General features: G+C 41.8%; 1 protein-coding gene across 1 annotated transcript in view; it reads right to left on the bottom strand.

Annotated features, from left to right (window-relative positions):
• Positions 1-4,107: 4,107 nt before the first annotated feature.
• Positions 4,108-14,343, bottom strand: part of LRFN2 (leucine rich repeat and fibronectin type III domain containing 2) — a 155,313-nt gene continuing 145,077 nt past the window's right edge. Inside the window, exon 3 of the mRNA XM_014950455.1 lies at positions 4,108-6,859. Within this exon, the coding sequence (XP_014805941.1) occupies positions 5,941-6,859 (919 nt within the window). The 3' untranslated portion in view covers positions 4,108-5,940. The remainder of the gene's footprint in view (positions 6,860-14,343) is intronic.

The following is a 14,343-nucleotide window of genomic DNA, read 5'->3' as shown; positions in this document are numbered from 1 at the left end:
CACTTGGCCTTATTGAACCTCATCCTGTTGGTCTCAGCCCATCCATCCAGCCTGTCGAGATCCCTCTGCAGAGCCTCTCTACCCTCCAGCAGATCAACACTCCCACCCAATTTGGTGTCGTCTGCAAATTTGCTGAGGGTGCACTCGATCCCCTCGTCCAGATCATTGATAAAGATGTTGAAGAGAACCGGCCCCAGTACTGAGCCCTGTGGGACACCACTCGTGACCGGTCGCCAACTGGACTTCGCTCCATTTACCACCACTCTCTGGGCTCGGCCCTCCAGCCAGTTTTTAACCCAGCGGAGAGTATACCCATCTAAGCCATGAGCACCGAGTTTCTCCAGAAGAATCCTGTGGGACACTGTATCAAAGGCCTTGCTAAAGTCTAGGTAAATAACATCCACAGCCTTTCCTTCATCCACCAAGTGAGTCACTTTGTCATAGAAGGAGATCAGGTTTGTCAAGCAGGACCTGCCCCTCGTGAACCCCTGCTGGCTGGGCCTCATCACCTGGGTGTCCTTCATGCGCTGCATGATGGCACTCAGGATGATCTGTTCCATGACCTTCCCAGGCACCGAGGTCAGGCTGACAGGCCTGTAGTTCCCTGGATCATCCTTCCGACCCTTCTTGTGGATGGGCGTCACATTTGCAAGGCGCCAATCAGCTGGGACCTCCCCAGTTTGCCACGACTGTTGGTAGAGGATGGAAAGTGGCTCTGCAAGCACTTCTGACAGTTCCCTCAGAACCCTTGGGTGGATCCCATCTGGGCCCATAGACTTGTTTATGTCAAGGTTTTGGAGCAAGTCCCTCACCATCTCCCTTAGAATTTTGGGGGCTTCATCCTGCTCCCCGCCCCTAACTGCTATTTCAGGGGTCTGGGTCTGCATATGTACATATGCAGACATACACACACTTACACACTTTTATTTTCATTTACAGATTCACAGATTTGACAGAGTTGGAAGAGACCTCTAGAGATCATCTAATCCAACTCCCCTGCCAGAGCAGGGTTGCCTGAGCACATCACTCAGGACTGCATCCAGGCGGGTCTTGAAAATCTCCAGAGAAGGGGACTCCACAACCTCTCTCAGCAGCCTGTTCCAGTGCTCTGTCACCCTCACTGTAAAGAAGTACTTCCTCATTCTAGAGATCATCTAATCCAACTCCCCTGCCAGAGCAGGGTTGCCTGAGCACATCACTCAGGACTGCATCCAGGCGGGTCTTGAAAATCTCCAGAGAAGGGGACTCCACAACCTCTCTCAGCAGCCTGTTCCAGTGCTCTGTCACCCTCACTGTAAAGAAGTACTTCCTCATTTTTGAGTGTTCCAGCTTGTGCCCGTTGCCCCTCATCCTATCACTGGAAACCACTGAAAAGAGTCCGGCTCCATCATCCTTCAACCCACCCTTTAGGAACTTGTAAACGTAGATGTGGTCTCCCCTCAGTCTTCTCGAGGCTAAAGAGCCCCAGCTCTTTGAGCCTTTTCTCATAAGGGAGGTGCTCTAATCCCTTAATCATCTTGGTTGCCCTACGTTGGACTCTCTCCAGTAGTTCCCTGTCTCTCTTGAACTGGGGAGCCCAGAACTGGTCGCAGTATTCCAGTTGTGGCCTCACCAGTGCAGAGTAGAGGGGGAGAATGACCTCCCTTGGCCTGCTGGCCACACTTCTCCTTATGCAGCCCAGGATTCCATTGGCCCTCTTGGCGACAAGGGCACATTGCTGGCTCAGGGAGAGCCTGCCATCCACCAGGACTCCCAGATCCTTTTCCTCAGTAGTACTTCCCAGAAGATTCACCCCTAACCTATATTGGTGCCTGGGGTTCTTCCTCCCCAGGTGCAGGACATTACATTTGCCCTTGTTGAACCTCATTAGGTTCTTCTCTGCCCAGCTCTCCAGCCTGTCCAGGTCCCGCTGGATGGCAGCACAGCCCTCTGGAATGTTGGCCAGCCCTCCCAGTTTGGTATCATCAGCGAACTTGCTGAGGATACACTCAACAACAATTTCATACAACCATTTGGTTGTATGTCCTAGCAGACATCAAATGAAATCCACATCATCACTAATTTCAGGATTTTCCATTTTATCAGCTTGTCTAATAGTCTCCAGGATGATATTTTGGGTATTTGTGTTGGGGTTTTTTTAGCAGGACTGTGTGCAGAATCTCACAGTGGAATCATATCCTGCTCTTTCAAGTAAATGGCATATATTTTTAGAAAAAAAAAAAAGCTTATTCCACTATTATAAAAAAAATGCCAAAAAATTAACTTACAGGAATTACATATACATATGCAGTTGTCTTTATTATTTCCACAGGCTTCACTTTAAATTCTGCAGCACCTTTAATTTCCCAGGCTTCTCTTTCAGAAGGCTCTTATTGATCTCTGTTGTCCTTCTTACTATCTGTTCTACCTGACACTTGGATCTAAAGCACAGTTGGTACAGCTGCACATCACAGTATCACATGCTAATTTATGAGGCAGCACACTTACTTGAGGCCTGTATAAGTCTCTCAGTGTAAGGTTACAAGACCAGGGGACTTGGCCATTGGAGCTAGCTCAGCTCCTCAACGATGTGTGAAAATATTTATTAAACCCAAGGAAGTGGATATCTGTATATCATTTCACCGCCACTGATGTGCAGTTGCTCTCAGAAGTGGAACAAGGAAGAATCCCTACCACAGAGCAGCACTACAGAAAATAACCAAATCCAGAGATGCTGAGTGAGGGGCACACATGACAATGGGGGCAAAACGAAGGCAAGGTAGAAATTGCTCAGATTGCATGTGGAAGAAGCTGGAGTCACACTTGTGCATTAGCAATTAGGGCATGGGTTCGGGATGTAACCCAAAAGAGAGAGCTGTGTTCAGTAGCTCTCAAAGTTGTAAAAGGGAAGCCATGGGATAATTTCAGAGGTCCTTTGGGGCCAGCTGTGTAAGCAGGGCAGTGGCTGGCAGCACATGGAGGGTGATCACAACCCAGCAGTGCCCAGGCACTAGCAGCACCGCCTCAGGCTGGCTCCATCCCTCTCTCAGGGCTGGCCACTTGCTGACTCACCATGGGGCTCCCTGCCTTAGCTGTGGGTCCCTGAGTCCTCTGCCCCCCAACCACTGTGCGCACCAAAAAGGAGCTCCTTCCAAAAAGGAGTGTTGGGCACTCATTTCATTTGCTCAGTGTTTGCAAATTCGCTGATGTGGGTTGAGCCTCATTTATTAAAGCTAAATGAATTAAAATCATGATTAACAGTAATAAATGCAGCTGTTAGATTGTGGACTTCATTACTTGGGTTCTTTGGCAGCTATCCATTATTTTAAAACAGCATCTGTTAGCTAACTTCCTCTAATCTTGTATGAGAAAGTGAGAGATATTTTCTGTTTTAATAAAGAATATAGTGTAGGATATTGCTTTTGAAAATTCATGGCTGCATATGCTACTAATATTGATGATGAACTCAATGGTGAGATTATAAACAACCCAGATGTCATGTTCAAAGCAAAGCAGCAACATAATAAAAAAGTCCAACCACACCACAAGCGTAACAAGGAAAAGAAAATAATTACATGAACGTCTTCAAGAGTGAAACATAAATATAAATGTTGTTTATGGTTAATATGAATGTGCCATCTGGACAGTTGAATGATGTCGATTCTTGCACTAGAGGTGTCATTCCTCTTGGAAAGCATGAGGAAACCAGAGAGTTTGAAAGATGTTGCAAAGTTTGACTAGATCTCTTTTGAATATGTTAGTGAACAACAATCAGAGCAGAAACCTACAAAGTCAGGTCCTAAGCCTGAAGAGGAATCCTCTTATTTTTGCAGATTTTGGATCAGGGTTTAAAACACATTAGTCATATAGATCTGTATAAATGTAACCACTAAAAAATAAGTTAAATGTCTTTTGATAAGATTTTTTCTCATACATTCCAAAAAGGTCTGTATTTCTTGATTCCAATTTTGTAACTAAAATAATGAAGTGAAAGATAGTCTGAGGGAAAGAATAAGCAAACATCTAAATTTTCAAGATAATTTAAAAAATAATTACTGCCTCTTAGTTTTCAAAGCAGACCACAGAACAGCAAATAAATGAAAAGCACGTACTTTTCTTTTCCCCAAGAATGTTTTTACTGTACATTTTGTAGCAAAAAAAAAAAAAGAAAATAAAGGAAAAATATTCTGATCACAGGGATGTCATTTTCTAAAACTCCAAGTAGGAAACGTGACGAATACAAGATCAAGTACACAGTCATGTCACAATATATTTCTGCACCTTTAAAAAAAATATACATAGAGTTTTTTCATGTGTTATCTTCTCTGTGCCTTGCACCCTTTCTCCACGTCTTTTACAAAACTATAGTAACAATGTGCAATTCCAGAATGGTTCCCAGCAGCTGATCATTGGGAGCCAACTAAACAAATGAAAGGACAGTTGCAGTAGCCACCAGAATGCTGGAAATCACAGTAAAGTTGTCAAGAACAGTGAAGTCAGCTGCATAGGCCATGTGCATTTCCACAACCACAGCAGTGCTCCCCCAAACCAAATTTAAGAATCAGCTTACAAGCCCTAAAGAGCTCCTGTTCTTAGTCAGCAAGTACCTTAGTGAGGGTGAGAGACGGGGGGTAGGAGTACACTGGGGACTGGGGAAGGGCTATCTGTAATGCAGGGGTCACATGGGCGAGCCCCTACTCTGAGGCACTCAAATTTAATTCAGGTTCCATGGCTATTCTGGAAGATACCCAATCCCCTGAAATACACAAAACCTTATATTTCCTGTGATGCTACTGGTACAGTCAGGCCATTTGACAAAGAGCTTTTGTCACAATAGGGTGAAAGTTTGTGTTTTCTTTGTCAGTTGAATTGAGTGAGAATGTGACCTTTGCCAGAAGCCATTGGTATTCATAATGTGGAGAGTTCATGGGAGCTACTTTTGTTTTCCTTTTCTTTATCCTTTAAGGGCAAATCTTGATTACTATTTTTTCCCATCTTTGATAGCAACACCCCTACAAGTATCAGTAAGTGCTGCAATCTGCCTTGGCCATGGACAAGCAGAGACTATGAAGAAGATGGAAGAAAAGGATGGTTTTTAAAAAATTTATTAGCCCCTAGATTTGATTTTTCCTAGGACATAAAGGGGTTGTATTTGAGGTGGTTTATACAATACATCAGAAATTTGACCTTTTTACATATCCTCCTTTTCTTCTGGGGATTTGATGTGACTGAAAACAAAACCAAAAAATGCAGGGAGACATACTTTCTGCTGCAGGGAAAAAACAACTCAAAAGCAGTAACAAGGCGAAACAGAACAGAAATCATCTAATCCCATCCAAAAGCCCACTCAACAACATGTATTTTCCCAGATGTCACAGTTAACACCATAAGATTATGCTGAACAATTTGCTCTGATCTGTCCCTGCGGATGCCCTGCCTGCACTTTTGAGAAAGTCATTTGCAATGACAACCAGATTTATCCTAGCACCAGTCTTATATCCACAGAAGGGTATCTCTGTGTTTCTGTGGTTAAAAGAAAAGAAAGAGGTGCCCTTAAAAACAAAAAAAAAGAAAAAAAAGAAGAAAAGCATAGAAAGAAGCCCTGTAAAATTAAATTTGTGCTGTTAAACCCCTTCTCATCCTCCTTGTTTAATCCTGTGTGACGGTTCACCACGAGTCTGAGTAACTTCTGGAAAACAATGCTAAATACAACTAGTAAATTCCTTGAAACATTCACGCATGGTTTAGTTGGGGTCAGACAAGAATGGTGCCATACGTGCCTATTCACATTTCATTACCTTCTTTCTCTTTTACTATCCCTGTTACTTATTTGTTTATCTATCTTTTTGGCCAGTACAACTGAAAACGTTTCCTCCCTTCTCTTTCCAAATGCATGGTTTTGCAGCAAACCACACTTTATAACACATGAGGGGAGAAGAGAAGGGGGAGAGACACTGATATTTACACTGTGCTTTCCATTACCCACTCTGAGCTCCCGAAAGTCCCTTTTGCCCCTGTTAGGTCATTGTCATCATACTGCAAAAGCATGCCATTCACCGAGAGGCTCCTCTTTGTCCAAATGTTTGTAATCTTTTTTGGGTAGGTGCAACACTGAGATGTGGCAAAGTCCCCCATGTCAAAAGAATGGCTACGTTTAGTTTTGCCCTCCAGAGGCAACATGAGGAGGCTGCGAAATTTGGACTCCGGCTGGCCCAGCAGTGGCTCTTTGTCCGAGTGGCGGGCCACTGTGGAAGTTCTGGAGTCTGTCATCTCCTCCTTTTTCTGACATTTCAGTTCCAGGGAGGCAAAAGCTCCCATTAGCCGGTCAATATTGTGTTTTGACCTGGAAGGAGGCCTCCACTTACTGGACAATGTGCCCTGTTCACTTTGGAGGCTATAGTCATCACAGTCGCGGCTATTTGCAGAGCTGGAGGAAGAGGAGATGCTGCTCCGCGCAGACTGACAGTTAAACTCCATAAGTTCATTTCTGACCACCACTTTGGGATTGACCTGGGGCAAGACTCCGTTCTGAACTGGTTGTGCTCCATTTGTCTGTGAGTAGACATTGCTGACGTTAGACATCTTCCCCTGGGAATTGTTGCAGACCTTATAGCGGACCATGAGTATTACAATGAACACCAACAGAGTTGCCACAATGATTCCTCCAATGATCAGAATCATGGTCCCACCCAGGAACTGGCTGTGCATTGACTGGCACTGAGGGTAGTCCTCTTTGGTGAAGAACTGGGCGCATCCCACAATATTGGTGGCAGTAAGGGTCGTGGCTGTGTCATCCCACATTGCCAGGACACAGAGGTCATAGCCTGTTCCAGAAACAAGGTTGTTTACAACAAAGGCTTTGTTTGTAGCTGGAATCATCCTTTAACCAAAAAAAAAAAAAAAAAAAAAAAGAGAGAGAGAGAAAAAGTGTAAACACCAGGCGAAAGCAGTGTCTGATTCAATATAAGACTCAAAAATCCAAGTGCAATTTGAACACCAACAGCAAATCTGAGCATTCTCCATTTCCATCCTTGCCATGTGCCAGGAAGTAATGAGATCTCTGTACAGGACAACAACCCTGGGAGGAATCGTGAAGTACTGGCAGTAAACAGAGCCAGGCTTTCAAGACCAATTGGCAATGTATTTTATTGTTAATAACTCAAGCAACTCTGTTTCCAAACATTGTCACCCAAGGATTAGTCACGTGTCACAACACAAAAAAAAAAAAAAAAAAAAAGAGAGAGAGAGAGAGAAATTGGTTACTCTTCACACTGAAGGAAAAGAGAGAACAGATGTAAGAACAATATAGTGTTTACTGTGCTGGGTACTGGTAGAGAGGAGTCAGAGCCATAAAGTTCAAACAAACATTCAAACTTCCCAGTTCCTGTGGGTCCCACATCCCGTAATGCACAAGTTTTGAGGGCTGTCTTCCAAATGTGCAATAAAAGGAATCAGAAAAAGCAGACCAAACTAGTCTGGGTTTTTATTTTCTCCTCACTTGCAACTGTCCTAATCTTAAATATATTAAAATCTGAGCAAATAACTCAGAATACAAATACGTGCCTACTAAGAGCAATTCTTTCTGAGTGTGCAAATCACCCTTGCACTTGCTGAGTCTGGTGCTGGCAGTTGCCACATCCCTTCACGGGTGCCTGAATATTTACCGTGTAACATCAGCAGGTTGCTTACATTGTGAAGAGAAGGGGCTACATTTAGTTTTCGCATTCCCTGAGAAGGCAAGGCAGGCAGCCGCTTCTCACTCCACTCCCCCATCAACTTTCCCCATCCTCCACCTCCCCACTGTGGAAAATATCTCCTACAAATGCAGCTATTATCTTCATTGCCAGAAATTTCTCCCTGCAACCACCTTCCCCTGTGCAAGTGAAAAAGAAATACTTGCATTGGCAGTATGGACTGTGGATGTGCAAGGAGAGCATTCAAAATTAGCAGATGGGAATGAACATGGTCTATCCCCACTTCAAACTGGTAAAAATTGCAGCACATTAGTGGAATACAGTGGAGAATCCTATCTTTGGTGCCTGGTGGGTAGCCAAGAATAAAACCAAAGGGATAGCCCATGCATGTTTCTCTTTACTTCCCCATAACAGGCTTGAGTGAGAGAAAAAAGCTGAAATTTAAACCAGCCCATTCTGACTAAGAGCTGCAGATCTTTAGCACCAGCAAAAAGAGAGCCCTACAGGTACCTACACCACGTAGCAAGCTGGCGTGGCTCTTACTAGGATGGCAAGGCCTGGCCAGAGGAAGAAGGCACACTCCTCGTGGGAATGCCAGTCTTTCTTAGCCTCAGATCACAGCTAGCATAAATTGCAGCTTTGCAGAGGCCCTTCTGTTCAGTGGGAGGGAACAGCCTGCACAGAGAAGCAGCAATGTTAAGGCACTGCAAAGATGAGCTTCTGATCATCTTTGCATTTTGTGCATTCATGCCACTGACACAATCCTTCAGTCTGGCCACAGGCAAGGATGTGGTGTCTTTTTAAAAAGCAAACAAACACACAAAACATTCTGTAAGGAAAAGAAATATTTCTGAGAGACACATGGAATATAAATATCACCTAGCAGGTTTACTCATGTTAAGTTTATCATCCTAATGGAGATGTTCTTCACAGACATAGTTGAGTTACTCAGAATGAGCCAAGAGGTCATAAAGCAGCTATCCTGGAAAACTCCAGATACAGTTGCTAAGATGGTTTCTGATAGTTAAAATGGTTGGTCTCAAGTTATTTCTAATTGTTCTCCTCTCCCTGGAGAGGACTCTGAGAACAACACATCACTGGGCACAGCAGCTGGGGAAATAACCTGCACTCTGTTGAACTGTTCAAAGAATTTCACATGCACACACCAAGGATGATATATGGAATAACAGAATACTATTGATCTTCAAAAGTGTGATCTTCAAACTCTTGAACAGTTTTGCCAATTGCTTCACATCTCCTTCCGTATCAGCTGGTGCTATATTCCACTTTCCACCATCACACCCAGTCATGTGCTTAAAAAATTCTGCAGCGCATAAGTCCTTCACAAATTATTTCACTGTGAAACCTCATTACAAACAAGTAGCACTGCTAGCAGAAAGAAAAGTCAGCCCTATAAACTACATTTTGGACTTGGGTCATAACTCTCAAAAATCAGAGCTATAGCACCATCCATTAGAGTGGTTCCTTTTGCTTTGCACTGATGAAACAGAGAGGCCTCTATATTCTGTCCAAGCAAACAGCAAACAACTGGGTTTACACAGTATATAGCTTTGTACATATCTTATGCATATAGAATCAGTCTTTCAGCCTAACACAGTATGCCAGTTTATATACAGTGACCACTGATAACTTCAGTCATTTACAACTTGTTTACTTCAAATATGATTACTCATATGCTTCCAAGGAAACGTAACTGCCTGGAATATTTCAAGGACTGGCAGGCAGTCACAGTGGCACAAAATGTAAAGCCATTCCATTTTTAAATGTACAACAGTGAGGCCACAACTAATCCTAAAGCTTGGCCAGGTTAACTGTACTGAAACCTCACGTAAAAGCTCATCTTAACCCTTAAAAGAAACTGAGCCATTTCTAAACTCAATCGGTCCTGGAAGCTACAGCTGTGATAATAGTGGGACTAATAATAGCTTTATAAAAGATCACAGTTGCAATCCCAATTATGGAAAAAGCAATCAACTCTCCATATATATCTAAAATGAAGAATTCTGGATAATGCCGTAAATAAGCTTCAAATGTTCTTGTAAAATATTCAAATTAATGTTATTGTAAAAGAACAGCTGAGCATAGGAATAAGCACCAAGTTCAAAAGTACTAAGAGTTAAGTAATTAATCTCAGACTCAGTTTTCTAGGTTGCAGGGAAGATGATCTTGTTTTCATGAAGCTGCCAAATCGTAAGAGTATTTTGGCATTTCTCCATGCTTTAGCCCACCCTCCCCAAACATACTGCCAGTCAGCTATGATGGATGACATCTCTTAACGTTCTCCACACCTAAAATCGATACAGACACATTTTCACTTTGGAATATTGATGACTCCTTGATTGTCCCCAACATGAGTAGCTGCAAGATGCCACTTCAATCTTTGCTTTGCTGCCTAACAGGGGGAGTCTCTTCATAGTTGCTCTGTATGTCTAACACCATTAATCATGGACCACCATGCACTGCCATTGGGACTCAATAGCTAGAGTTACCACAAAGCAAAAAGACAATCGAAACTGTGTCTAGGCAGAGATCCTGCAAGGCTTTGTTCAGTCATCTCATCAGCTAAACACAGAAAGTTAATTTCAGGTAGCAAGAATCTATAGCTTTCATTGGAGATCAAAACCAGCTTTTGAAAGTTGTTAGCTTTGAAACTCAGAAGATCCTAGTGCACGCTTGTTACCCCTCAGATAGCAAACATACTTAATTGCAGCAGTATCTTGAGGCAAGAGCCTGATATTTTCTGTCTGCTCTTCAGGGCAGTGTGGCCTTGCAGAGATGCTTCTTACCACAGAAGAGGAATAAAGATCTAAATTTCATACCTTTCTTTAAGAAAAAAATACGAGTAAGAGTTAACTAACTGCAAGAGGAGATCCACCAGCAAAACAGCTGCTTATTTTTAAACTAATGATAGGTTATGACAGGTTTTAATGTGTACAATTAAAGGAGCCTTGGAACACTGAGGACTGGGAGAGCAAACAAATACTCAAATATATTAACAGTGTAATTGTAAATGTAGTCCTAGCTAGGACAAGAGATTTGAAAATCTCCTTATGGAAATTTCACTCTCCAGACACACAAGAAACAGTAATTTCTGTCTTTCTAGTCTGGTTTATTTTCCTTGGGGTGGGAGGAGCAGGCAAATCTCCACAGTGGTGACAGGATTTTGTCTCCTGATTCTTAAGCTAGTTTCTGAATCCTATCTGAAGATCAAAATACCCAAAGGAAAACTATTCATATAAGAACATGGTTCTGACCTCTCTGAATATCCTGCCTCTAAGGAATGAGATGATGATAGGGGTCTTACAAGTGACCTTCTTAATTTACAGAAAAGGCCTCTTCTCTCACCCTTTGGTACAATAGCATCACTTAGTGGACGAGAAGGAGACCAATGGCAAGGATTGGGGCATGGCATAAGCGTCTGAAATAAAACAGTAATAAGCAGATACTCCCGTGAGAGTTTATGTGTGAGGAAGAGCTATGAAGCTAAAATGAAAGTTTTCGGGGCTTTTGCAAAAAATACATTCTCTTCAATCCATGAAGATTTACATCTCATTTTGTAAAACCACCAAAATGAGACCATGAAGCCATTTTTAAAAAAATGGAAGGATACTTCCTTGAAGTCAACCTTATTTTCTACCACCACCACTAAAAAGTCCTCATTATGTCCTTGTAGACACAACATACAGAAAGCAAGCGATTTTGTAATTACTCATTTCAGTGTGTGCCAATATTAAGAAAATTAGAAAATAAATTACTTAGAAATGCAGGAGAAAAAGGTTTTCTGCAGACTTCACTCATAATCCCAGATGTAAGTGATCACTGGAGCTTGCAGGGAGTGAATTGTGCTGAGAATTTAGGAGACCTGAGTTTTATTCTCTACTTTATCAGTTATACTGATATCAGTCTCTCCTTTATCAGTAACTCTCAGTTCCTGAGAAATCATTTTGCTGTACTGTAAGTCTCCTCATTTATAAAATGGGGATAATGCCAGCAATCTCCTTTCAAAAGAGGCCTGTAGTGTATGGAAGGAAATTAGTAGATATTATGATTACACTGTAATATACAAATGGGTTCTTTTCTTCTTTGTAGCACTGGGGATTAGCAGGAGTGAACTGCTGGTTAATACTGTGGTTATGCAAAACAGACAAATTAGAGAAAAGACAGATTAGGGTAATTGGCTGGGCAATTCTGTTCCTTTTCTCCATTGCAAGAGAGGTGTGATACCATCTAATTTTAGCCTGAAACTGCTTTAATCACAGAACTTGCAGGGAGCTGTCAAGGCAATTCCTTTGGGAAGGCACTTGCAACTCCCAGGACTCAGTTTTATACTGACCTGCTAGACTGTGTTGCTTTTTCTCATGGTCCATTTTTTATATTATCCAGGGCTATATATTATCTATATTGCAGTATGATTTCTCCTTTTGAAGTGAATGCTAGGAGTTTGAAATGGAAAGTCATGCTAATTTATTAAATGCGTGTATCTGAGAAAAAGTACTAAAAAAGCCTGATTGCTTGGCTGTGAATCTTCTGGGCCTAAACTTCTCAATCCAAACTCTTCCTGTGAGATTCAATGTCTACATGATGTGTCCCTGAGGAAAAAACCTCACCATAAGTGGTCCATGTCTTCTGGTAGGTTCTCCTTTCTTCCAGAGTGACTTCAGAAAGCTGTATACCAAAAATAGCCCTTGGAATATTAATGCCTGAACCATGCTGGAAAAAGCATGGAAGGAACTGCACCAAGATATTAGCAATATATACAATGAAGTTCTGATGCATGGGAATGTTTCTACGCACTTGTTAATTTAGCAGCACAACTGTAACCTATACACTAATTATGAGGCAACTGTTAAACAGTAGTGCTAAACATTGTCACTATGCACTATAGCTTGTAATGAAGAGGGGAAAAGGAAGAGGAAGAAGGATGCCTGGGTAAAATAGCTCATGTCCTGTAAAATCATATTCCAGTTATTTAGCACATGAACTTTCCTGCTTAGTAATGCCTTACTGTGAAAGTATCAATCTCACTGCACATTCCTAGTCTTATACTTCCCCTTACACAAAGGTGTATTCACATAATTGCCCTGGTCACCCTCAGAACTAGAAATTGATACAGAAAAGGTTAACATTGGAATCTGACCATTTTTCATCTTTCAGTGGAAATCTCAAGCCAAAAATGTTAATTTATTTAATCAATAATTTGTCCTCTATCTTAAAATCTCTGTGTTTTTTTCCTTTTTGTTCCAGTTTCAAAAGTAATTCTGAAAAAAAACCCATGTGGATTCCTACTTTTCAAGCAGAATGTCCACCTTCAGTCCCAGTGGGATTAATGTAGTATGGTAGGCAAAGTGGAGAGGGAAAGTAGCAATAGTGACATACTGGAGAAAGAGGACGGAGTTCATTGCCTGAAGAAAGACCACATCAAGTATCCTTTAAAGCCTGGTGGATTTAGCTCAGTAGCACACAGATCTTGCTTCTTACTGGGCAGAGACAGTAATAAGGTATTATTTCATTGAGTACAAGTAAGGAAAGAAGGAGGAAGAGAAGGTTGAAGTGAGAGAGAATGCAAGAAGAAAAGAGGATAATGAGCATTGGTGGCTCTGGCAGTGTCAGAGCAGCAAAAAATGATAGAAAGACAAACAGGTTCAAAGCAGCCATTGGCAGTGCACTATCAGGCTACCATCAAATGATGGAAGAAATCCAGGTGGCCACTGAGCAGGGACAAAGATCACAAAAACAGCTCAATAGATGGTTGGGTGCAATCAAACGTAGATTAAGATCTTTCAGCAAAAACAAGACAATTACAAAGATAGTGAAGTGAATCAAGGCAGTGGAAAGAGATCAGATGGTGGACAGATATTAAGAAGGCTGGAGAAAAGGGCAAAAAAAGATCAGAGGAAGACTAGAAGGACCTAAATTGCAGTGAAAATGTCACACATGATGTATTGCCTGGGAGCAAGAACAAGTAATTGACAAATTTAGACTGCGCAGTTGACATTCTTCTTTGCTGTCAACTTCTGCAATTTCCTTTAAAGTTTCATGGAGTATATTGTTGTCATTTTTTGCTGTGGTTTTACCCCAGAAAGCCCCAGATTCTGCAGGCATGGAATGGAAGTAGAATCTAAAGTGTCATTAAAAGTTAAGTAAGCTAACAATGGAGATTAATTTCTCACCCTTCAATTTTCAAAAGAAGGTCTTGAATATATATCTTCAGATCATCCTAAAGCCTCAAGAATCAAAGTACAAAGTACCAAGTATATTACTATGTGGGATCTCACAGCCTTTTGATGCCTGATTCAAGATTTTTTAATCTAAGAACCTGAGAAAGACAGAGACCTACTGTAACCTGCATCTAGAAAAAATGACATTTGTATTTCTGGTGTCCAGGGGAAAAAAACAGTTGTTAGTATTAGCAATTGTAATTCCTCTGTGAGTCATGTCAACATAAGGATATGTCAGATAATACCAGGAGGTGGCCAGACTTGTTCAGTAAACACTAACTCAACCCAACAGGAATGATTTCCTGCATTTTTTATTTTATTAGGTTTTGGGGGTTTTATGACATACAATCATAATTTTGCCTTCAGATGGAACATTTATTATTAAACACAAATCCCTTCCTGCTTTTCTGAATCTTGTCTCCTCATCACTC

Source organism: Calidris pugnax, unplaced genomic scaffold, assembly GCF_001431845.1.
Source record: "Calidris pugnax isolate Ruff unplaced genomic scaffold, ASM143184v1 scaffold24, whole genome shotgun sequence".
NCBI classification, from domain to species: Eukaryota; Metazoa; Chordata; class Aves; order Charadriiformes; family Scolopacidae; genus Calidris; species Calidris pugnax.
The sequence above is the reverse complement of the archived record's forward strand: the minus strand, read 5'-3'. Positions and strand labels throughout refer to the sequence as shown.